The sequence below is a fragment of the Nymphalis io genome, chromosome 17, assembly GCF_905147045.1.
Source record: "Nymphalis io chromosome 17, ilAglIoxx1.1, whole genome shotgun sequence".
Lineage (NCBI taxonomy): Eukaryota > Metazoa > Arthropoda > Insecta > Lepidoptera > Nymphalidae > Nymphalis > Nymphalis io.
The window spans coordinates 62687-86263 of NC_065904.1; the positions used below are offsets into that span (position 1 = coordinate 62687).

The following is a 23577-nucleotide window of genomic DNA, read 5'->3' on the forward strand; positions in this document are numbered from 1 at the left end:
TTTCCATAGTCGGGAGTGATGATTGCAATGATATCGTTGCAATCGTAAATCATTAATTTAATAACATTTTGCCCAAGTCTGAGTACATCAATAAAATAAAGAAACCAATCAAAATTTTCCAACAAAAGTTAACCTTTCCTTGTTTGTCTATTTTTGTCTGGTATTCAGTCATTTTTCGTAAGCAAACATCCTAACACAAAATATACCTACCTTTTTACTTTATATTTCATAAAATTTAATCCTAAGTTGGTATAGATGGGAATTAAAGATTTCTAATTAGATGATATGGTAACACTTATCTGTTGCAGCGGTTATCAAAATAAGACCTGATGCTGATATTAATTTCGATTTCGGCCGTATGTTTAAAAATATTAAGCATTACGTTTGGCAGCTCGTTATGACAATTTGCTGCTTATTTCACGTGTTTGTCACTGTCATTAGTTATAATTGTCGAAAAACATGTTATTTTACGAATTACTAGAGAAACAGAAAAGTAGTACCTACCAATTTGCATTTATTAAAATACTTTTCAATTGCCACATAAATATTAAAAACCTTATGTAATACAAACAGATGTTTAAAAATTTTGAATTGACTGTTATTTTTAACTAAGTTGTAAAAATGTCAAAGTGGATTGGCTACGCTGTGTCCGTCAACTGTGGTGACCCATTGGGCTGCTATCAGGGTACAATATTAGAGGCCGACGGTACCACGATCACACTGACAAAAGCATTTAGGAATGGCTTTCCTTACCCAAAATCACAAGTAACTTTAAAGTAAGTTTCATAGTATAATTCAAAGTTTGAATTTTTTTAATAACACATACTATTTGTAAACAAGTCATTAACTAAGAAGTAAAAATTGTTTAAGCATGCTTTTAACAATGTCATTCTAGTTTTATTATAGTATAGCATGATGTTTTGTAAAAGTAAAATTTATTGATTCGTAGCGCAGCTGATATTAAAGATCTAAAAATAATTGAGGAAGCAAGGTTAAAACCAGCTGAACAGACCCACAGTACAGTAGCTGTAACAAAAAATAATAAAAAGGGTCAAAGAGCTACTGTTTGTGAAAATTTACAAGCCAACCCATCACACTCAGGTAACTGCCCGACTTAATGGTATTTAAGTATTGCATGTAGTTTGTTTTATACAAAGATAATGATTCGTAGGTAATCAGCAAAATGTAAGCAATACTAGTAATAAGAGTGCACCTTCCCGTGGTCCACTGTCAGTGCCCACTCGCAGCAAACCTATAGACATACAGGGGACAAGAAATAACAAAAATAATCATTCTGGTGAGTTTTGAAATTCATTCATTTGAATTATCAACATTACAAGTGTCTTAACAGTCAGTTTACAGTTTCAATTTAAAGAGCATACCAACCAACCATAGTGTAGTGTGCCGAGTTTTAATTGGTAATGTCATGTGAAAGTGGAATAAGGTATTAAGGGATAATACCTTTTCCTCAAAAAGGGAGAGGAGGCCTTAGCCCAGCAGGGGGCCATTCAGAGGCTGTTACTGTACTGTACTATATGTGAATATGGGTACTTGCTATATGTTATGATAGCCTAAAAATTTGGGTGTTAATGAACCTGAAAACAATAGACTGTTACATTACATTACATAAAATATTGAAATACTTAATTATAAATATAATAATTTGTAAACTAGATTGACAATTTAATTATGAATTTTTTGCAAAAAAATTATATATTTTGTGCAATATATAACTATGCACCACTGGTTTGCTATTTATGATGACAGAGGTAAGATATCAGTAGCTATGTGTAATAGCGGATCCTGGTAAATTCTAATGTCGTGGGGAAATACAACAATCATAATTTTATTTGTACTTTTTCAGGTAGTTATGGTAATGCTGGCTCTACACCCAAAGGTCGTACCGGGGGCCCCTTTCATGAGAAAGCACGACGTCGGAACGAGGCTTGTTTCGGAGATATGGCCGATCCTGCTCTCGACGATGACTTTGACTTTGAGGGAAATCTCGCTCTCTTTGACAAACAAGTAAGAAATAAAGTGAAAATATTTTTTCTACATTCACTGTTTTCTATTTTTTATCATCTTATATAGTCTTAATTATTATTGAGCAATAAGTTTCAATATTTGTAGTGTTACATTAAAATTGAATGTAAAAAAATTTGAATATACTCTGAAGACGTTGCTGAAAGTAGCCGACGGATGACATTGCCTTTTCTACAAAAATAATTTTTTTAGAAAAGTTTAGGCTCGGCAATGTCATCTGTCGGCTAAATTCAGCGACGTCTGGGAAGGTCTCCCCAAATATAATAAGAAGGTAAAATAACAGTCGGTATATGTGAATTTCCTAGTCTAAACTACGCAGGAAAAATTGGCTGAAAAAAACTAATCGTTTTGTTGTTAAAACTGATAAATATACTTTATAATAAAAAAAAATGTCGAATAGTTTATCAATATTCAACGAGTATTGAAATTTATCGACATACTATTTTATATTATGACAATTTTTGAATTCGTTCAACTGCTGGGCAAAGGCGGCCTCCCCTCTCGAGGCTCCGACTCGAATCATTGGGAATATATCGGCCGAGTTATATTCTCTCCGACGAGAGCACGATACGACCGCCTCCCTAAGGCCGCAACGCAACGTGGCAGGCGCTGTGGGAGGAGATGCGCTCGGCGGCGCGCCCCGACGTCGTGCGCGCGGCCGACGACGCGGCGCGCTTCCGCCACGACGAGAACGTGCTGGGAGCCGCGCCCGCCCTGCCCGCCATCCGCCTGCCCGACGAGCTGCGCGGGCCCGTCGTGTACAGCGCCGACGACGGGCGCCGCGTGCCGTCCGCCGCGCCGCGCCTGCGCCGCGACTTCTGGGACGCCATGCGGCGCTGCGGCCTGCTGGGCGCCGCGCACTCGCTGCTGGCGCGCGCCGCCGCCGACGTGGCGCTGCGCCTGGCGGGCGGCGGCCGGCGCCTCGAGGCGCGCAACGCGCACCAGGCGCCCGTGGCCGTCGTGCTGGCGGGCGCGCACCGCGCCGGCGCCTGCGGGCTGGAGGCGGCGCGCGTGCTGGCCGCGCACGGCGTGCGCGCGCACGTGCTGCTGGCGAGCGGGCCGGCCGCGCAGGACTGCCCGGAGCTGCGGCGCGAGCTGGGCGCGCTGGCGCTGGGCGGCGTGCCGGCGCACGCCAGCGCGGCGGCGCTGCCGGCGCCGGACGTGGTGCTGCTGGCGCTGTACGACCCGCTGCTGGACGACGCGCAGGAGCGGCACGCGGCGGCGCTGGACTGGGTGCGCGGCGCGCGCGCGGCCGTGGTGGCGCTGGAGCCGCCGGCCGCGGGCTGGGACGGCGTGTGCGCGCGCGCGTCGCTGCTGGCGGGGCTGCCGGCCGCGCTGCCGCCGGCGCTGGGCCGCGTGTACCTCGCCAACGTGGCGCCGCCCGCCGGCCTGTTCCGCGAGCTGCGCGTGGCGTACCGCCCGCCCTTCGGCGCCGCCTCGGTGCTGGCGCTCGACTGAAACGCATCGAACGATTATATTGTGAATATATTAGAACGTGCATTTTAAAAAGATGAATAAATTTTTATACCTAGAGAATGTGAATATTAATTGTCGCACCGCATTAAATCCTGTTGTTTATTCATTATTTATTAACAATTATCATATCCACTACGGGAGCAGAATTTGATCATGGAACTATGTTCACATTTATAGTTCCGGCGAAAGTTATTTCGCTTATAAAGTTATGCATTAATAAAAGTATCGATTTGACGGCGGACGGGTAAATGGGCATGATGTTAAGTGGTAGCCCGTAGACCTGGGTTTGGTTCAAATTAAATTGATTTATTCAATATTGAAACATTACACTTGCTTATTGATAGACCAGAAACTGCCACCGGTTCGGAAAACAAAAACACCCATCCTTGAGAAGAACCGGCGAAAGAAACTTAGCGGGTTTTCTTTTTTTTACATTTGTCATGTTTCCTTTACAAAAAGAAAAGAGAGTGAAATAACCATGCGGCGATCGTCTCATTCCCAAGGTGTGCATCATCCATAAATTCATTAATTGTATAATAACCTTTAGCACACAAACGTTCATTTACATTTTTTTTTAATTTAGCAACTGAGGCATTTTGAACGCTTTCTAGGATCCTGTTGTAGAACCGTATACATTGCCTCACAAAAGAGTTACTGACTATGCAGTCGAGTAACGAGAGTTATTAATTTGTGTTTGTTCCTTGTACCAATGTTATGAGTATCACATTTTCTCACAAAATCATTAATATTTATCCGTACATACATAACATTACATAATATAGTTAAGACTTATATAATATAACAGTTAATATTTTGATTTCTTTGAATTTCTGTCTTAGAAATTTAGCTCTTAGGTTATAGATTGCGCGAATAGCCCTCTTTTGCAGCACAAATATCGTATTGATTGCGGCAGCATTACCCCACAGTACAATGCCGTAAGACATGATACTGTGAAAATATCTAAAATATACAAGGCAAATCGTATTAACGTCGGTGAATAATCTTATTTTTTTAACCGCAAAAGCTGCTGAGCTTAGTCTATTCGCCAATCCGTCAATATGGGGGGCCCCACTGCAAATTGGCATCAACAGTAAGGCCAAGGAAGGTAGTAGACTCAACTGGATCCATTGACTCGCCATTGATAAGTACATCGACTTTTACATTTTTTTCATTTGGTGTACTAAATTTTACAATTTTTGTTTTCTTATTATTTAACATAAGATTATTGACACTAAACCAATGTACTATATCAGAGAGAGCATTGATTACATCGTCATACTGTATTTGTTTTCTTTCAATTTTAAAAACTAAAGAGGTATCATCAGCAAACAACACTATGTCATGTTTGTTGCCTACAAAAAAGAGGAGGTAATTTATATATATGAGGAATAGAAAATGTCCGAGGATTGATCCCTGAGGGACCCCCATACCGACTGAAACCCCAGGAGATCTTTTCCCATTAATGTCGACCTTCTGAATTCTATTGTTAAGATAAGAAGTCAAAAGCTCGAGCGCACTTTCTCTAATTCAATAGTGATTTAATTTCCTGACCAGAGTATCATGTTGAACACAATCAAAGGCTTAAGATAAGTCACAGAAAATCCCTAAGGCGTACTGCGGCTCCTCCCAGGCTTCACAGATATTTTTGATAAGTTCGATACCTGCGTCAGTTGTTGAGCGACCCCTCGTGAATTCGAACTATTTTCTGTGAAGCAGATTGTTTCTGTTAAAGTGAGCAAGTAATTGATTTAGAATATTTTTTTCAAATATTTTACTGAGGGTTGGCAATATTGAAATTGACCTAAAGTTATCGGGGTCTGTAGAATTACCAGATCATATATAGATAGATCAGCAGTTTTTTTGATCTTTAATGACTTAAATGTACTCATTATATCATTAGTGCTTATACTAGTGAAATTAAAGTTGCATTACATTCTCTCACATTTTCTTTAATCAATGACTCTGCACAATTGGAGAAGAAATAAGGGACTTTGTTGTCAATATTGGAATGTCGGCAAAGAATTTTTCAAAAACAGAAGCAACTTCCCGATCATTACTTATGACTTTGTTGTTACTAATAACAGACATTTCGGAGCTGCGACTGCTGATTCTACCAGTTTCACAATTAATAATATTCCATGTCATTTTTATTTTATCATGTGCATTTTTGATTTTATTTTTGATGTGTAATGATTTTGCCAAAGAGCACACTTTTAAATAATTTTGAATAGTTACTTACATAATTAGCAAAAGCAGAGCACTATGATTGTACGTTATTTCATTGTAAAGCTCGTACAATCTTTTGTAAATTACAATAGTTGCCCAGTCAATGAATTTTGAGAAGGTCTGTTTATTAACTGTTTTAGAAGTGAATATGGCGTTGAATTTGTTTCTAATTAATTTAAGCAAGGTGTTATATAAAATATTGGGAATCACATTAAAAGGTATGTTTACTGGTGGTAGGGCTTTGTGCAAGCTCGTCTGGGTAGGTACCACCCACTCATCAGATATTCTACCGCAAAACAGCAATACTTGATATTGTTGTGTTCCGGTTTGAAGGGTGAGTGAGCCAGTGTAATTACAGGCACAAGGGACATAAAATCTTAGTTCCCAAGGTTGGTGGCGCATTGGATATGTAAGCGATGGTTGACATTTCTTACAATGCTAATGTCTAAGAGCGTTGGTGACCTCTTACCATCAGGTGGCCCATATGCTCGTCCGCCTTCCTATTCTATAAAAAAAAAAAAAATGTATGGGAGACTTGCCACAATATTACATTAATTTCTCTATACAAAAGCCATAAGCCGAGATGGCCCAGTGGTTCGAACGCGTGAATCTTAACCGATGAAGGTGGGTTCGAACCCGGGCAAGCACCTCTGAATTTTCATGTGCTTAATTTCTGTTTATAATTCATCTCGTGCTTTTCGGTGAAGGAAAACATCGTGAGGAAACCTGCATGTGTCTAATTTCATCGAAATTCTGCCACATGCCACAAACCTTCTCCTCAAATAGGGAGAGGAGGCCTTAGCCCAGCAGTGGGACATTTACAGGCTGTTACTATACTACTATACTTCTCTATACGGCTTGTGGTCAAAGGAACAAACACTATCTTTTGTATTTTTTTTAATCAAAGTTAAATGATGCTAAGTGACCACAGTGGTCTGAGCTTAATTTATTAATAATTGTTTTATTTTGTGGAATATTCAAAAATTCAAAATGTTTTCCAACTTTTCCTTAAGTATACGCCAGAATGCCTGGCAATGCGGAGTTCGTTTGGCGGATTTTATTCTTACATGAATAGATTCATTCAATACCAGTCCGTGAGTTTCATGCTATTTAATACTTACTAAAAATAAAACACAGTTGTAAATTCATTTATTTATTAAAAATATACATAGTCTCAAAAAACACTCCTCGGCCAGAACATAGATGGGTATGAACCGGACCGCGGTTAAGAAAACACTCGGTATCGGGTCGGAGTCCAGTTTGGTAATTTGTACAGGTTACATTAAACTTCGACTCACGAGCGCTCGCTACCGAGGTCGCCGCGAGCGCCGTGGCGACGCGTGTTCACGTTCACATAACTTACGCCTCCCTACGGTACACGTAAATACTTTGTCAACAATCCTATTTTTAAATAATAATATTAAGTTTTAGCAGCCGATTTTTTTGGTTATGTATTTTTAGTCGATTACGAAGTTGTATGAAAACGTAAAGTAGTGCTTTAGTGTTATAACACAACTAAATAATATCGAGACGGAAGACTTTTTTATACAAATGTCTTTACATGAACACCTCGCAACACGCCGTCAACTCATCGACTGGTAACGCAAACAAGGAGACGGACGCGCATGCGCAGTTAAACCCCCCCCCCCCGCCGACCATGATCACAACACATATGTATACTTAACATCACAGCGATATGTACAACAGCTTGTAAGTTACCTAAATTATATACCTATAATTTAACATTGAACTTTAAGAATGAATATAATGATCTCTTCAAAAATAATATTATTAGTTATTGGATTTAATTATTTTCACTCCGAGTGAAGTCGAACAGTCTTTGGTCATGAGATGGCGACGGCGGCTCACCGACAGTTGACGACGTACATCTAGTAGTTAATTCCGCTCCAACACACATACAACCTACAGTGTTACACATCAGAATAAGTTAATTTTTGTGTAATCAAGTTTCCACATTACAGATCAATAGAAGTCAATAAATGATGTAAAGTAAGTTATATGTACGACCTATTACACTTCGACGGGTAGTACTTTGTATAATTCCAGTTTTAGTTGTAGTAGTAGTAGTGGCGAGGAAGATATACAGAATGTAAATGACACGAGTGGCTAGATCTGTGTATAAAGTTATCAAAACATTATTTCTAGAAGAGGATACTCACTGGAAGCTCTTAATTTACAATCTGAACGAAGAATACATTCTTCATTAATATTATCTTTCCAAATTATTATAAAATGTATAAAGAAGACAAATTATTAAAATATTGTTTTTATTCATATTATATAACTTTTTGAAATGTAGGCGCTCTATATAATAAATATTGTGTAAAATTATATATATAACTATAAATTAAAAAATAAATACGATTTTTTCATATTGAAACATATTATAAATATATTCATACTGATTGAGACTAATACCAACAGCAAGTAACACCGACCACCACACAAGCACACACTACAGGTAGAAAACATTGATTCGCGTTATCACGTACGCACTAAACAAACATTTCAACTCGGCTCCGAGCCAGCGTTTGTCTCTCAAAAATATATTATTATATAAATACGTAAACAATTACATCCATTGAGATATTAGAAAATAAAACTATTTTATAAGTCGAATCAATTCAATTCTTGTTGATTTCTTTGACTCGTTATTAGCTGCACAATACCAAAATTGTTTTTTTTTTAAATTTTATTTGCGATTATAATAAATTACAAAACCCGCTAAAGTAAGCAATATAACTTGAACGGTATAAATAAAATAACAAAAATTATTAACAGGAAACATTGAATGTAGACTGGTCCTAACGAGAAGACTGAGTTGCCGTGTGATGTAAATGTAGCGAAGCATCGACCACCGCGAGCCAAAAACTGCAACTTCAGAGCGACAACGTTAAAATGTTTGCAATGGCATTTCTTACTGGTAACACTCAACACAGACGCGGCTACCGAGCACAGTGCACTCTACTATCTCTTAGTATTGTATATTGCATATCATATTATATTATAGTTCATTGCACCAATTTTGTCAAAAAAATAAGTTTTGTTATGAATATTTTAGTTTCAGTGCAACTGTATAAGTTGCGCCTTCCCTCAACACGCTTATCTAACTAAGTGAATCATACATCTATCGCTCACTTCGAGCAGAACGCACGATCGTAACACCAATATAGGAAAACCCTTCAAACACAAGAGAATATGTAGTAAGTAAATGCTTCGGCCATAACTACCGAATTCATTATTTTAACATTACAAGATATTAAAAATGTTTTCAAAAAAGACATTACCCTAGGTTTCAAATGACTTTAAAAAATACTCGTAGAAGCCGAGCTAGCTGCCGCTCGCTTGTTTTATTTTTTCTTGTTTTATTTAAACGTCAAAATAATTGTATAACTCTCGAACATCATATCCATATAGGTACATAAACTGCTTGTGCGCAATCAACTTTTGCGTTTAAATCAAGGAAAATGAAAACGTTCTTTGTAAACCATAACAATGTAAAGATTCGTATAAAATGTTAATTGTTCTATTTAGAAACTTAATATAAAAAACCTCACGTGGCGCACTACGACGAACGTTGATATAAAATCGCGCCCGGGCCGGGCACACCGGGGCCGGCCCGGACGTGCTATCGTTCCCCCGTAACAAAAGCCATCTTCTATCATCGCGTCGTATAAACCTCGACGCACGCGTCACACGATCGCTCAGAGGATCGAGTCGGCACAGAAACAATAGACAGACAGGACCGCAGCGACGGGTCGGGCTCACAGGTCCTTGTCGGCGTGCTGGTCGGCGTGCTGGTCGGCGGCGGCGGAGTGGTGGTGGTGGTTGTGGTTGTGGTTGCGGTTGCGGTTGTGGTTGTGGTTGTGGTTGCGCGCGGGAGGCTCGTCGGCGCCGACCGCGCGGCGGATGAGCGCGTGCGCGTGCTCGCGCAGCTTCAGCAGCTCGTCCTGGATGCGCTCCGTGATCACGCGCCGCGTCTCCTCCTCCGACGCGTTCGCGCTCTTCAACCTGCGGCCGATCGAATGAGTCGTTTGTAAAGTTTTTTTATTGTTAGCAGTAGTAGGGTGATCAATAGGGTCCGTTCACACAGACCGGCTCGGAGAGGAGAGCAGATTTTTATCACGTTGGAAACAGTGTTTTGAGTGATTGTAGTAAAGTTTATTTTTGCATTTGCACCTTTTTTGTCATTAAAAATGCCTGAACGCGCTTCGTGTGAAGTAATAAAAGGAGCCGACCGGCTCCGCTTGCGTGCTCTTTCTCGCTCGCACCCGCTTTCAGATCTCTTCCAGCCGGTCGATGTGAAATAGTTGGCGGCTCCGCTCCGGCCAATTCCAAGCGTATACGACCCGGTCTGTGTGAAAAGAAAAAAGCAGGCCGATGCTCTCCGAGCCGGTCTGTGTGAACGGACCCTTAGGGTGTTCGTTGCTGATGGAGCATGTAACCGTACTTAACTTTACACATTGAAAAGTGCGTGCGTGAGAGTCTTGAAATCATTGCAGAGAGGTTCTCTTTCACACCGACACGCAGTAGTACCTACAAAGTGGTCATGGCAAAAGGCGAGTCGTACTTATCGAGCAGGGCGTGCAGGCGGATGGGTTCGCCCACGGCGAGGTAGAGGCGGTTGCGGCAGCGCAGGCGGTAGGGCTCGGTGTTGGGCAGCACGCGGTCCATGCCCTCGTGCCACACGGGCAGCACGACGGGCGCGCAGCCGCGGGCCGCGCTGTCGGCCACGAGCCGGCCCACGCCCCACTTGAAGCGGATGCGCTCCTTCTCCACGTTGACGCGGCCCTCGGGGAAGATGTGCACCCACTCGCCGCGCTCCAGGCGCTCCACGCAGAAGTCCATCGCCGGCTGGACACGGACAGTGTACACATAACGATCGAGGAGCGAGGAGACAGATCGGTCGGGGTTTTGACCGGCGAGCGGCTTGGAAGGAAACGACAAACTAAGAATCTATGGACGATTATGATGAGGGTGGAGGGTTTTTCGATGTGATCTATCTGAGCGTTTGATACCTATTATAAGAATTTAGAGATAGTAGTATTTTAGATAAAATTTGTCGAATTAAGTGATTACTTACTGATTAGCAAGGATAATAAAAAACGGTAACAATAATATTATGTAAGTGATGGAGCTCGTAACACGTCGCGTGAGCGCTTCGCTCCGTGTAAGGGATCGAAGGTTAACATTTACTTTGTAAAAGTTGAATATTTATATCTTTGTATTTTGTGTAATGTGTTTTCAATTTGAATATATTTATTTTAAGTTAAGTATCCGTATCGTCTCGGTCTCTGAAACCAAAATCGTAGCGTTGCTTATGCAGTGAAGTCGATCAACAAGCTGTACACATAATATTATCTCTCATAATGTGGTATTTAAAATATAAGCACACAACAATCGCGAACACAACAAGTTGACTGCGAAACAAAGGATGTAGTTTAGAGTTATGTACAAACACCAATCGTCACCGTCTTAGTCATCAGCATAACATTCCAGAACACCGTTTATACCTCGCAGCAGCAATGTCTCTACGCTTAATATTTTTTAAAGAATAGAAAAAGCAAATGGGTAAAGAAAAGCAATGTCGTTTTTTAGAAATTACTGTTACTACAATTTTTGCCCCAATTACGCCTAAAATTTGTGTGAGGAAATGGGATTACAGTAGACCAAAGGATTGAGATAGAGGTTTTTTCAAATCAGACTGACAGATCGTGAGATTCGACGAACAATTTCAAATAAATAAACTCTCTACCTTTATAATATTAGTATAAAGAAGTCTTTGTCCAACTGAAATGGTACCTGATAGACTCCAGCTCCGCGCACGACGGGCACACACTTCCCGAGCGCAAAGAATGCGGAGTGCAGCGCGTTCGTGAAGCAAATGTCATGCGCCGCCAGCGACCAGCGCATGCGCGCGCCACGCAGCAGAGTACCCGTGTCCAGCACCCCTGCGATTGTAGAAAAATATGATTTGATTGATTATCTTAATATTTGGTAATAAAATTTTGAACCGTACTTACAAATCTCAAATCTAATCTACTTCCTAGATTTGTTTGAATACTACCTAGTAACGATATCTGGTACCAATCGAGTGAGCTAACTGTAATAATATACAGCGTATTAAAAATAATAGAAGACGAGGCGACGTCGATATAAGAGCACAACACATACCGTCTGATGTAAGAGAAACTTCCGAGTTTCTAGCCGCTTCTTATCAGTAGTACTTACATCCCGAACCTGTTTATTATGGCGATTCTAAAGTGCTAATAGGATTTTTTTTTCTTTTTCTTTAGTAAGACTGATGACCTACGTGCTATACATGAAAGATATATAACGCCCTACACTGCCAGCTATGCATATATATTAAACTGGCAAATTGGCGGCAATAATGAATTAGTTGTAGCATTTTTTATTTTAGGCTTACAGCGTGCTACGTTTGGTTCTTCTGTTTTTACAGTGTTTTGGTAAAAATAAGTGTTTTAATTAAAACATATTTTTTAGTATTCGATGTAGTCATTCCGTGGAGTACCGGCTTAGAATAGTACTCCCCCAATCTCATCCCGTGGGTGTCGTAAGAGGCGACTGAGGGACGGGGAAAAGGGGGGATGGGCAGCAGCGTCCCCCCTCCCATAAACATCTTACCCCCCTACTGCGCTCGCCAACACGCCTGCCCAGCGCGGCGAGTATGGGCAAACCCCTCCCTTAATGGCAGATGCGCCCAAAAAAAGGCCCCCAGTTACCGGCAAGCCCGCTAGGCCCGACCAAGGTAGCGGTCGCGGTATCGGCAGGGCAGGAGGTGCTAAGAATCACCGGTTCACGGCAGGCTACCGTATAAAACGACTGAACATGGCAACGTATAATGGACGCTCGATGAGGCTGGACCATCACCTCGCCGAATTAGAAGTAGAGTTAAGTCATATAAACTGGCATATACTGGGGTTATCTGAAGTCCGAAGACAGGGGGAGGACACGATAACTCTAGAGTCCGGTAACTTACTCTACTTCCGCGAAGGTGATAACCTCTCCCAGGGTGGTGTCGGTTTTCTAGTCAAAAAGGATCTCATTAGCAGCATTGTGGAAATCAGTAGTGTGTCGAACCGGGTAGCGTACCTTGTCCTAAAACTTTCCGACAGGTACTCCCTGAAGGTCGTACAGGTATATGCGCCAACTTCGACATACTCTGATGATGTGGTCGAAGCGATGTACGAGGACATCGCAAAGGCCCTCAACGACACCTCGAAGGCCCACTACAATGTTGTTATGGGAGACTTTAATGCTAAAGTGGGAGTACAAGATAGCGGTGAATCGAAAGTCGGACCTTACGGCTTGGGCTGCAGAAATCACAGGGGGCAAATGCTGGTAAACTTTCTCGAAGCGCAGGGGCTTTTTTTGATGAATTCTTTCAAAAGAAGCCTCAGAGGAGGTGGACCTGGCGAAGCCCCGATAACGTGACAAGGAACGAGATAGACTTTATCATTTCGAATAAAAGGCACATATTTAGAGATGTTTCAGTGATCAACAGGTTTAATACCGGAAGTGATCACCGCTTGGTTCGAGGCACTCTAAATATCAACCTAAAAGCCGAAAGATCGAGAATGATGAGGTCTACTCTCCGACCTACCATGCTCCAAGCTGCTCAAGGCTCCGAAAAGTTCCAAATGGAACTTCAAAATCAATTCACCGCGTTGGAAACCATAAGCAACATTGATGAGAAAACCGACACGCTGGTCAAAATACTGCAAAACACATCCCGCAAGTGTTTTCCGCCACAGAGAAGAGACAACGCACCAAAACTCTCTGCTGAGACACTCGAGCTCATGAGAAAACGACGAGAACTACCATCGTTTTTGTCAGATAAGGCCTTAAACCGAACAATAAAAACGCTGATGCGACGCGATCTCCGACGCTCCAATACACGTGCCATCAAGGCTGCGATTGAGCAAAATCGGGGGTCGAAAGTGTTCGCTCACAAGTTTGGGAGGCCGCGTCTGACAAAACTTAAAACTGAAAATGGTGGGGTCGTTACCTCTAGGCCTGAGATTGTCGGAGAAGTAGAGAGGTTTTATGGGCAGTTGTTCTCTTCAAGATCGGATAAACCCGTGGGAATCAGTATTGATGACCAGCGCGCCCCTCTTATGCGCCATTACTCCGAGGAGCTCCCGGTCGTTGACCAAGGCGAGATTAGGGCGGCTCTAGAACAGCTTAAAAACAACAAAGCTCCGGGAGATGACGGAATCACAACAGAGTTGCTTAAGGCAGGCGGGACTCCGGTCCTGAAAGAGCTAGCAAGCCTCTTTAATTCCGTCATCCAACATGGCAAGACCCCGGAAACGTGGAGCGGGAGTGAGGTGGTACTGTTTTTCAAGAAAGGTGATAAAACCCTCTTGAAAAACTACAGACCAATCTCCCTCCTGAGTCACGTGTATAAGCTGTTCTCAAGAGTCGTCACGAACCGTCTCGCCAGACGACTTGACGAGTTCCAGCCCCCAGAGCAAGCCGGCTTTCGATCAGGCTACAGCACCGTGGACCACATCCATACTGTTCGGCAGATTGTGCAGAAGACCGAAGAGTACAATCAGCCGCTGTGTATGGCATTTGTGGACTACGAGAAAGCCTTCGACTCCATCGAAACCTGGGCAGTGCTCGACTCATTGCAGAGATGTCATATCGATTGGAGATATATCGAGGTACTGAGATGTCTGTACAACGCCGCTACAATGACTGTCCACATCCAGGACTGTAAGACGAAGGCGATCCAACTGCGCAGAGGGGTGAGACAGGGGGATGTAATATCCCCGAAACTGTTCACCAACGCGTTGGAAGACGTTTTCAAAACGCTGGATTGGACTAGGTATGGAGTCAATGTAAACGGCGAGTACATCTCACACCTTCGATTTGCCGACGATATCGTCATCATAGCAGAGTCGCTGGAACAACTCACCGAAATGCTGCGTAGCCTAGGCGAGTCTTCCCGGCGTGTCGGTCTCGGTATGAACTTGGACAAGACCAAGGTCATGTCATGTCAATAGGCATGTCGTGCCGGGACCGATATACGTCGAGGGGAAACCTCTCGAAGTTGTTAGTGAATATACCTACCTAGGACAGATAATACAAATCGGTAGGAACAACTTCGAGAAGGAAGCCGATCGAAGAATTCGCTTGGGATGGGCAGCATTTGGCAACCTTCGTCAAGTCCTCAAGTCGTCTATACCGCAATGTTTGAAGACGAAAGTCTTCAACCAATGCGTCTTACCTGCCATGACATACGGTGCCGAAACGTGGACACTAACTGCGGGACTAGTCCACAAATTCAAAGTCGCTCAGCGTGCTATGGAGCGAGCTATGCTCGGAGTATCTTTGAAGGATAAGATCAGAAATGAGATTATCCGGAAAAGAACCGGAGTCACCGACATAGCTTGCAAAATTAGCAGGCTGAAGTGGCAGTGGGCTGGTCACGTATGTCGTAGGACCGATGGCCGTTGGAGCAGACGAGTCCTAGAGTGGAGACCGCGAATCGGCAAGCGCAGCGTAGGGCGCCCTCCAGCCAGGTGGACCGACGACCTTAAGAAGGTGGCGGGCACCAACTGGATGCGGAAGGCGGAGGACAGGGAGCTTTGGCGCACCTTGGGAGAGGCCTATGTTCAGCAGTGGACAACGATTGGCTGTTGATTGATTGATTGTAGTCATTCTTGGTTTAGCTTATTAACCTTTGCAGTGTATTAAAATACAAAGGGCGACCGGCGACCCCTGTCAGCACGTATGCATCGTGTATTATTAGATCGAGCACTTCGTCCTTTCTTCGTTCTTCTTCGTCTCGTTGCTTTCTTATAAGACTGCAGATCTCGACCCAAAGTTCATCAAGTTAGATAAACTTGGGTTAGGGATTGTCTGTAACCGCGCATGAGGAAATAAAGAACTATCAGTGTCTGTTTGCGTTCACATTTGTGCACTACGTATAATTCCCGCACACTTGACTCGACGCAATTTGACTTTTGACGGAGCCGGAAACTTCGAATGATAAGTTTACTTCTCGTGTCCATACAATTATTATCGCGTCGTGATTGTGTTGTTTTTTTTTTAATTAGGTACCTGTATTATTGTGACGTGCTTATAAGAGCGTACTCATTCGATGATACGCTATTTTGAAGTGAGTATCCTTTTATATCCTATCTATCACTTACTAACATTTGACGAACGATCGTGACGAGTTCAGCGATAAAACACGAGTTTGTTTGTTCTTACAGCAACAGACTAGGTTTTTTTTTAATGAAATCAATTTTAATACTGTAGCCTAAGCCGGTACCCTAATATTATAATACTGTGAAAATAACCAAAATGTAATAATAGAACAGTATGCATTCTTTCAAGCACGATACGATGAAATGTGGGAATGCCGGTATTGGAGGCACGCGTGGTAATATTATGTAAGTAGGTAAACAGCGTGTTATAGTTTATTGAGCGCGTTGCTCACACAGGCGTCGCGCGCAGTGGGCCGGCATTACCGTTTCATAGACATATTGTACTCGTACGCACTACAGATAATGTACATGCCTAAATATTAAATATTATCTATGGTATGGTATTTTCACTGGTGGTGCAAGCTCGTCTGGGTAGGTACTACCCACTCATCAGATATTCTACCGCAAAACTGCAGTACTTGGTAATGTTGAGTTCCGGTTTGTAGGATGAGTGAGCCAGTGTAATTACAGGCACAAGGGACATAACATCTTGACGTAAGCGATAGTTAACATTTCTTTCAATGATAATGTCTATGGGCGGTGGTAACCACTTACCATCAGGTGACCCATTTGCTCGTCCGCATTAACGGCTTACTTTTTGTTTTGAAAATTTGTATAGAGATGACTTCATGAATCATTTCAATCGCAATCGCATGATTGCGACTTTTGTCCTAATATACCATATACGATTGCGACTGCGATTCCTTTTGAATTAATGAGGATTTCTTGACATACTAATGATTCGTCCGAAGTGCGAGTCTTTTTATAAATGTTAAGACATTTTTTGGAGTGTCTATTTTGTTGTAAAAGACACAAATTTAATCAGAAGACTAATTGCATGCTTAAACACAATGGCTAGGGAGTTGGCAAGCGACTAGCGCTAGCACCAATTTTCTCAAAAAATATTCATATGGTCTTTCTTTGGAATATGGTCTAGTTGTCTCTGTTTTTATTAGAAATGTAAACATTCCTGCAACAGGTAGGCGTGAGCAATTTACATAACACACCTTTTTTCAATATCTGTAAATCATTGTTAATTGTCAACGCAGAGACAACATACTGGCACGCCATTTTGAATTGCAACATGTCATCTGAATTGAGACTACAGAGGTCACATTTCAGAACTGCTAGGTGTGCATATAATATATATATATATTATAAATCATAAAAAAAACTAAATTAGATTAGTCTTTCTACGTCGACAACGACGACGTCTACTTTTTTACAAATTCAAAGTGCTGTCATTTGACAATATTGCGCTGCCGTGGTGCGGTCCTTAATGTTTCTTATGAACTAATAACACTATTATAATATCTGCCTCGTAACCATAACCATAAATAAGTGTTGTTCGCCAGTTCCCTCGCCAGAACTGGCACAGTCGGAGATATTATTATAAATCATGATATATCAAGTATCTCATTATTGGTGGTTATTTCTTTGAGGCCTCAGAGCCCGCGCTCCTATGATTTGCTAAGGATCAGGCAGCTACCTTTAGTCAACTTGGTGATCAATTTATAGAAAAAACCATATAATTGGTCCTGATTTCGGATTCAAACCTCGGGTCGAGTCAATAAAGAAGTCAGTGTTACACATGTGTTTTATGGCTTTCCCACCGAGCGGCCATAAAGCCGTTCTATTGGATTATGGTGAAGGAATAGAGAGTAGGTCTTTATGTTCACACACATAGGCACTACAATATTTCAAGCACAGTTGGCTATTCTCCGTTCAGAACGGTCAAAATAGGGGCATTATTATCGCCGGAGTATTAATTTTTTTTAATTAAAATAAAAAGACACTTGTAAAAACTATTTGAATGTCTATGAAACTTGGATAACGACCCACTGTGCGGCGCACCGCGGGCGATTCGTTCACTCGTTAATATATGCGAAGGATAACACTTGTTCATCGACAAAAAACACCGTTCAGTAGTCACCAATATTGCGCAATTCGTTGTATTCGGGTCATTTATACCGGCGAGGATTGTACAGACATTCAGCACTAACTGTATCGCCCGACATCAATATTACCTATTTTTTACCACCGTGTCATCGTGTAGTGGCGCGAGAGTAGTAGTTGCCATGTATGTCGGCCGTTAGCTAGTTTTTAATAAATATAATACGTGTATTATGCGTAATATAATATCCAGGCCGTAGATGTTTTATAATTACTTCAAGTTTAAGTTATCCGGTTCTCGGCGCGCTGCGGTTTATGACCTCCTGACTCGTGTTCGCGTGCGTCACACACATACACGCGGCTTACGTTACACGTTTTACGTTACGTTAATTGCTACGTAATTGCAAAACTTGTAAAATGACTACCGAATTGCTTTCTTCATAACACATATCATCGTCTTCGTAAAATACTAGACAGAGTCCATGAAATTTAAAGTGCTATAATTATCGCGATAGGCGATATTTATACGCACCTCGTTAGTTCAACAGACTATTAATATATAATAGTGCACTTTTATACCTACCAAGGTAATTTTAAAATAAGTTAAGATTACAGTTTAAGATTTGAAGTATGTGCTACAGATATTCAGATATATATTAACTCGTTCGCTGTTTTTCTGCGTACGCGGTGGACGATCGGTTCATCGGATTTATCAAAGATAATGAGGGCGGTCGGTTGCCGCGTCGACGAAATCGAAATCGTAGAAAAACGACAATCGAATGAACTATGGACTGCGATGTTGAAATTATATCGTATGGCAGGAAACTAGAACGCATTCTATACACGTGCGGGAAATATCGAACGCGTGGAAACGCTGCTTGCGGCCGATGCTCGTTGGGGAAAATTTTTGATTTATCACGTAACATTCAAAATTTGAAAAGTTGTTAATCTTCGTTCTTATGTTTAAAGAAACTTTTACGTGTACTTTTTACAATACATACTTATGTCATGTATTTATTATAATATACATTTATTATAATCGATGATTACTGTATATCATAATCGCGACACGCGATTATATCAGCTAGTGTGACGTATGTGATACAACTAGCATGGACAATAACGTAACGATCATGTTCTGATGTTATTCATTAAATAAGTCTTATTGTATCCTATTCATATAAATCTACTAGCGCTCATCACAAAGACGCCCAAATCGAACATTTTTACTAAAGTACGTATTTACACAAAGATGACCAGCGACAGATTTCGGTCGCGGCGGCCGTTTTCGGACTGCCAGGAGATACTTTAAAGTAGGCGCGTCTTCCCAAGCGCGGCAGGAGACTGTCAACAATTTTTCTCCGAGCAGCTATTGAGAATTGATAGAAACGAAACAAGACCTAATGTCCTCGGGATTTGCACCCTTATAAACGAAACACACGACTTATCTTGGAACCTGGCTAGTAAATGTACCCACATTTGAGTTTACATATATCTGAAAATGCCAACCAACGTATAATATTTTTGCTATTGGTGATAACAAACTAGTAGGATGACATATTTTAATGTCCTTTGTCATATTTTTATGAAAAATGTATTTATTTTCTTTATCATTTTAATACCGACATGTCCTTAGTTCGAGGCTTTCCTAGATTTATGTGCAGATTTTATAAGCACGGAAGTAAATAAGAACGAGTTAAAAGAGGGAATTAGTTGAGGCCGAGCGCATATATTTCAAAAGCTGACTGACAAAAAAATACTTTGGCACATCGTCAAAATGTCAGCCTCATATGATTGAAACAAATCGCCTATGACATAAAAAAATGCCGTAGTATGTTTGTAATCATGTCGGAGTCTAAAAGCTTAGCTGGGCCGAGCGCGGCTAACATACGAAAGAAATTCCGAAAAAATCACATTCTCCACTGCCGATACCTTCATTAGTCGAATGATTATACTAGAATTATTTTTGGGATTATTATTAAGTAATTTCTATGAACCTTTGCTCGCTTTGGTTTATTTTTTTTTCTTCTTAGCTTTTTAATAACTATATCATAGTCGTCATTTAATTTCATATAAATTTTCTGTTTAACTCTGTAGGAGTACACAGCAAATAATGTTATTCGTAATTACCAAAAGTATTAATTTACGATAGCAGTAATCCGCCGTTACGATAGTAATATTGACGCCGTTACTATCTCGTTATCTTGAATAACTGTTACATTTAACGCAACGATTTTGGATTGAGATAAAAATACTGAAGGATAAATAAAAAAGATAAAATATGGCAAACTTTAATAATTTTCTTGGTATATTAAGTGTATTAGTAGTTTGTGCAATAGAGTGAAAAGCGTATAGCAGTGTCATACCCCAAAGCCCCGGGTCGTCGAAGCACGAGTGGTGGTTGGACACGGTCAGCAGCGGCACATCGGGCGGCCGCTGGACGGCGCGCAGCAGTGCCTCTCGATTGTACACCGTCGTCTTGTTGAGAAACTCTGCAACACGCGGCGTTGTCGACCTTAATGTCTATAAATATTTTTATAAAATGATACCCAATAAACTAATCACTATTCTACATATACTTAGGCTACGTGCATCCGCATGTGTACTGGCCGCGAGGCGTACAATGAAGCACGTTGTCATAATTTTGTGTAAATTACACGTCGGTTAGTGTCATTTCGTTTTTATTGACATGCATGCATCTTTTTGTTTGGTATGCCCCGTGCATGGGTGGTAAGTATTCTTCGAAGCTCTTTCGGCCAATGCGAACGACTGACGCGGCGGGTGGTGGCATACGGGTCGCTGATGGTACTTCTCTAACTAGCAGACCGGGCCGTGCGAGGTATCTTATGAATGAGACTCCTCCTGCAGGCGGACGGCGGACGGTAGCGGATAGTAGTCTCGCGTTATTGTATGCACTAGCTGATCAATCTGATGCGATCTTCACCGAATTCGTGCGTAACACAAACTGCCGTGCAGGTGGGAATTGAGACGGTAATTTTCCTGCTCGGAGAAGTTAACGGTTGCGTTACGACAAAACGATCCCATAACACCTCTGTCCCAGAAGACAGTCATTACAGGAGTTTTAGTAAGTAAGAAACCCAAATTACGCGAGCGAGTCCCAAAGAGCCGTTTGAACGTGATGAAATTATTGTCGGCACCCTAGCGGTTTTTTTATATATGGCTTAGGCGCCATTTATACGGAACCGTATAAAATCGTATTAAAAATACGATGAATATTTCTTTAATTTCTAATTTACATAAAATCTATTCGTATAAATTGTTGTGGGTCGCTTTACTGTATTTGACCGCGACACCCCGCCCTGGCTCGTCATCTACGTCATCGCTGAGACATGTCCCTGTCTGCGATGACGTAGATATATAGGGGTGATCTTCAAGTGATTGTGTAAAAAGCGATCATATATACTGTTTTGCATTTATCCTTGAATACAATTCTGAGGAAGTTTAATATTCATAGACATTAAATGAAGCTTGATGTTATTCCAACTAAGTTACTTAAAATTCTAATAGTTTTACAAAAACAAAAATTATTATCAATAAAATATGAATAATAAATACCTACCTGATTAATTATTTATTATAACTTGTTATCAACATATGAATTTCATTATTAATTTATAAATTAGGAAAGCAAGGTAGGTAAGTTTACAGGAATAATTATTAAAATAACTTATACAGCAATACATTACATTATTTATACCAAGTCAATACTCTTCCTTAGTGCTCGGTAGTCGGGAAACAGTAAAGTAATATATTACAGCCAATAACCTAATAAAGTGCTAGGCTATAAGTTGAACTGTTTTAAGAGAAATTGGCTCACTTATTCATTCATTCAATCTAACTGAGAACATGTCAAAGAAATGTATTACATCTGGGCATAGTGCTGATATTGTAAGAGACGACCAGGTTTGAATGGTGAGTGAGCCAATGTAATACAATTTACCCCATTGGAAGGAATAGTTAATACATTTTGCAGACCCCATATCTATGGGCAGTGCTAATCTGCCTTCTAAATATAAATATACTATTAAAACTATAATAATAACTATAATATACTATTAAATATAAAAATACTATTAAAACATAACTACTACTTCTCATTTGCTATAGTAAAATAATCATTTACATTATTATTTGGGTTTTAATGTAATTCTGTTAAGGTTCATAATTCCAACTCAGTATGCTTAAGTAACAACTGTATTAAACTTACAATAAGTTTACATTGTCATGCATACATTTTATTTTTCTCAAAAAATTAAGCATAACAAGTTTATGTTTCATATAATATGATACATATACTTGACTTTTTTTATTACTCTCCCCTAAATAATTAAATTTTAATCATTGTCCATCTTGGGAGTTATTTTTAAAGTTAATATAACAATACATTTTATACAAGCAACAAATACATCAGATAATACATTAGCTTCGCTTGTGGTATCTGAATTATTGTATAATATGCTATATCAAATGAGTCAACATTTTCAATTGCTCAATTTGTTTTTCACTAATAAGTTTCAAATGACAAAGGAAGTTATTTGTGGTCATCATCATTTAAAAATTTGATTCGAGGTAATAATGACTAAATTAGAAAATTGTATGATAAATTACATTTATATAGTATAAGTTTTGATACACTTTATATTAATGAGATATGCACCGTAAGCAGGGTAGATCAGTTTTTGCTGATGTAAAGATATTTATTTAGAAATACTTGTTACCTTTTAATATATTTTATATTTTGATTAAAATTTCCTATGTATTATTGTCATTTAAAAAAGTAATTGAAATAGGGATAGTTTAAGAATCTTACCTACAATTAACTTGCTGAACAAACCGACCACTGCCACCGTGATGGAACTGGCACAGTACCACAGCCGACCCGGGTTCCGCAGGCGCGGGATGATCCACCCGATATCGTAAGCCATGTTTGCACGAGCGCACCACTCACAACCATTACAGTAACATTGATTTTTTGCTTATTTTATCATGAATTTAAATTCACGTCCATTCACCTCACGTTCTTGTGCAACCTTGCTGCTCATTCGTATTTAATTCACTTTGTGTGACATTTGACAATGACATTACTTGAAAAGATGAAGTACAATGCAAACTACTAACTCACATGACGGTCGGTATTAGTGTTGCTACACGATAATATAATATAATTTAAATCTAACATGGTACACAACATTTTATTAATAATATTAAAATATTTTTAAATGCGATTATTTTGATGGATTATATATTCTCAAGTTTCAAATAAGGATGAATTGGTACAATCAATAATATTTAAGGATTATTCTTAGAACAAACTTAACTTGTTGTAATAGAATTTATAATGATTGTTTAAAAAAAATATTAATAAAATATGTTGTTTTATATAATTTCCTTTCTATTTAAAATATAATTACCATGCTATTATGAAACAATATTTCTCTAAATTATATTATGATTTTTATAAGTTTTAAATAACAAAATTAAGCTTAAAGTCCGTAACATAAACTGAGATTCATGATTAACATTGCGCTATGGCATGTGGCTAGGCTCCACACTCTTCGCGCTTTATCTCATATCTAAAAACGGGTAAGCATATAAAAAATAGGTTGAAATAAAATTTATAAAGAAATCAAAGCTCATGCATTTATCACAAAAAATA

The 23577-nt window shown here is 40.3% G+C and overlaps 2 protein-coding genes across 3 annotated transcripts; one reads left to right on the forward strand and one right to left on the reverse strand.

Annotated features, from left to right (window-relative positions):
* Window positions 1-318: 318 nt before the first annotated feature.
* LOC126775150 (enhancer of mRNA-decapping protein 3) lies at window positions 319-3573 on the forward strand. Of its 2 annotated transcripts, XM_050496937.1 has the most exons (5): window positions 319-776; window positions 950-1101; window positions 1172-1297; window positions 1865-2025; window positions 2650-3573. In XM_050496937.1, the coding sequence occupies exons 1-5, from the start codon at window positions 622-624 to the stop codon at window positions 3499-3501; spliced, it is 1446 nt and encodes a 481-aa protein (XP_050352894.1). In that variant the 5' UTR covers window positions 319-621; the 3' UTR covers window positions 3502-3573. The 2 variants fall into 2 exon arrangements, with proteins under 2 accessions (XP_050352894.1, XP_050352895.1); XM_050496938.1 differs by lacking the exon at window positions 1172-1297.
* A 3315-nt stretch (window positions 3574-6888) lies between these two features.
* On the reverse strand, window positions 6889-23209 carry LOC126775007 (tafazzin). The gene is made up of 5 exons (XM_050496717.1): window positions 22732-23209; window positions 20267-20392; window positions 11569-11717; window positions 10337-10620; window positions 6889-9777 (listed from the first exon to the last, which is right to left on the reverse strand). Exons 1-5 carry the CDS (start codon window positions 22844-22846, stop codon window positions 9531-9533), a joined length of 921 nt encoding a protein of 306 aa, XP_050352674.1. The 5' UTR covers window positions 22847-23209; the 3' UTR covers window positions 6889-9530.
* Between the last annotated feature and the right edge of the window lie 368 nt (window positions 23210-23577).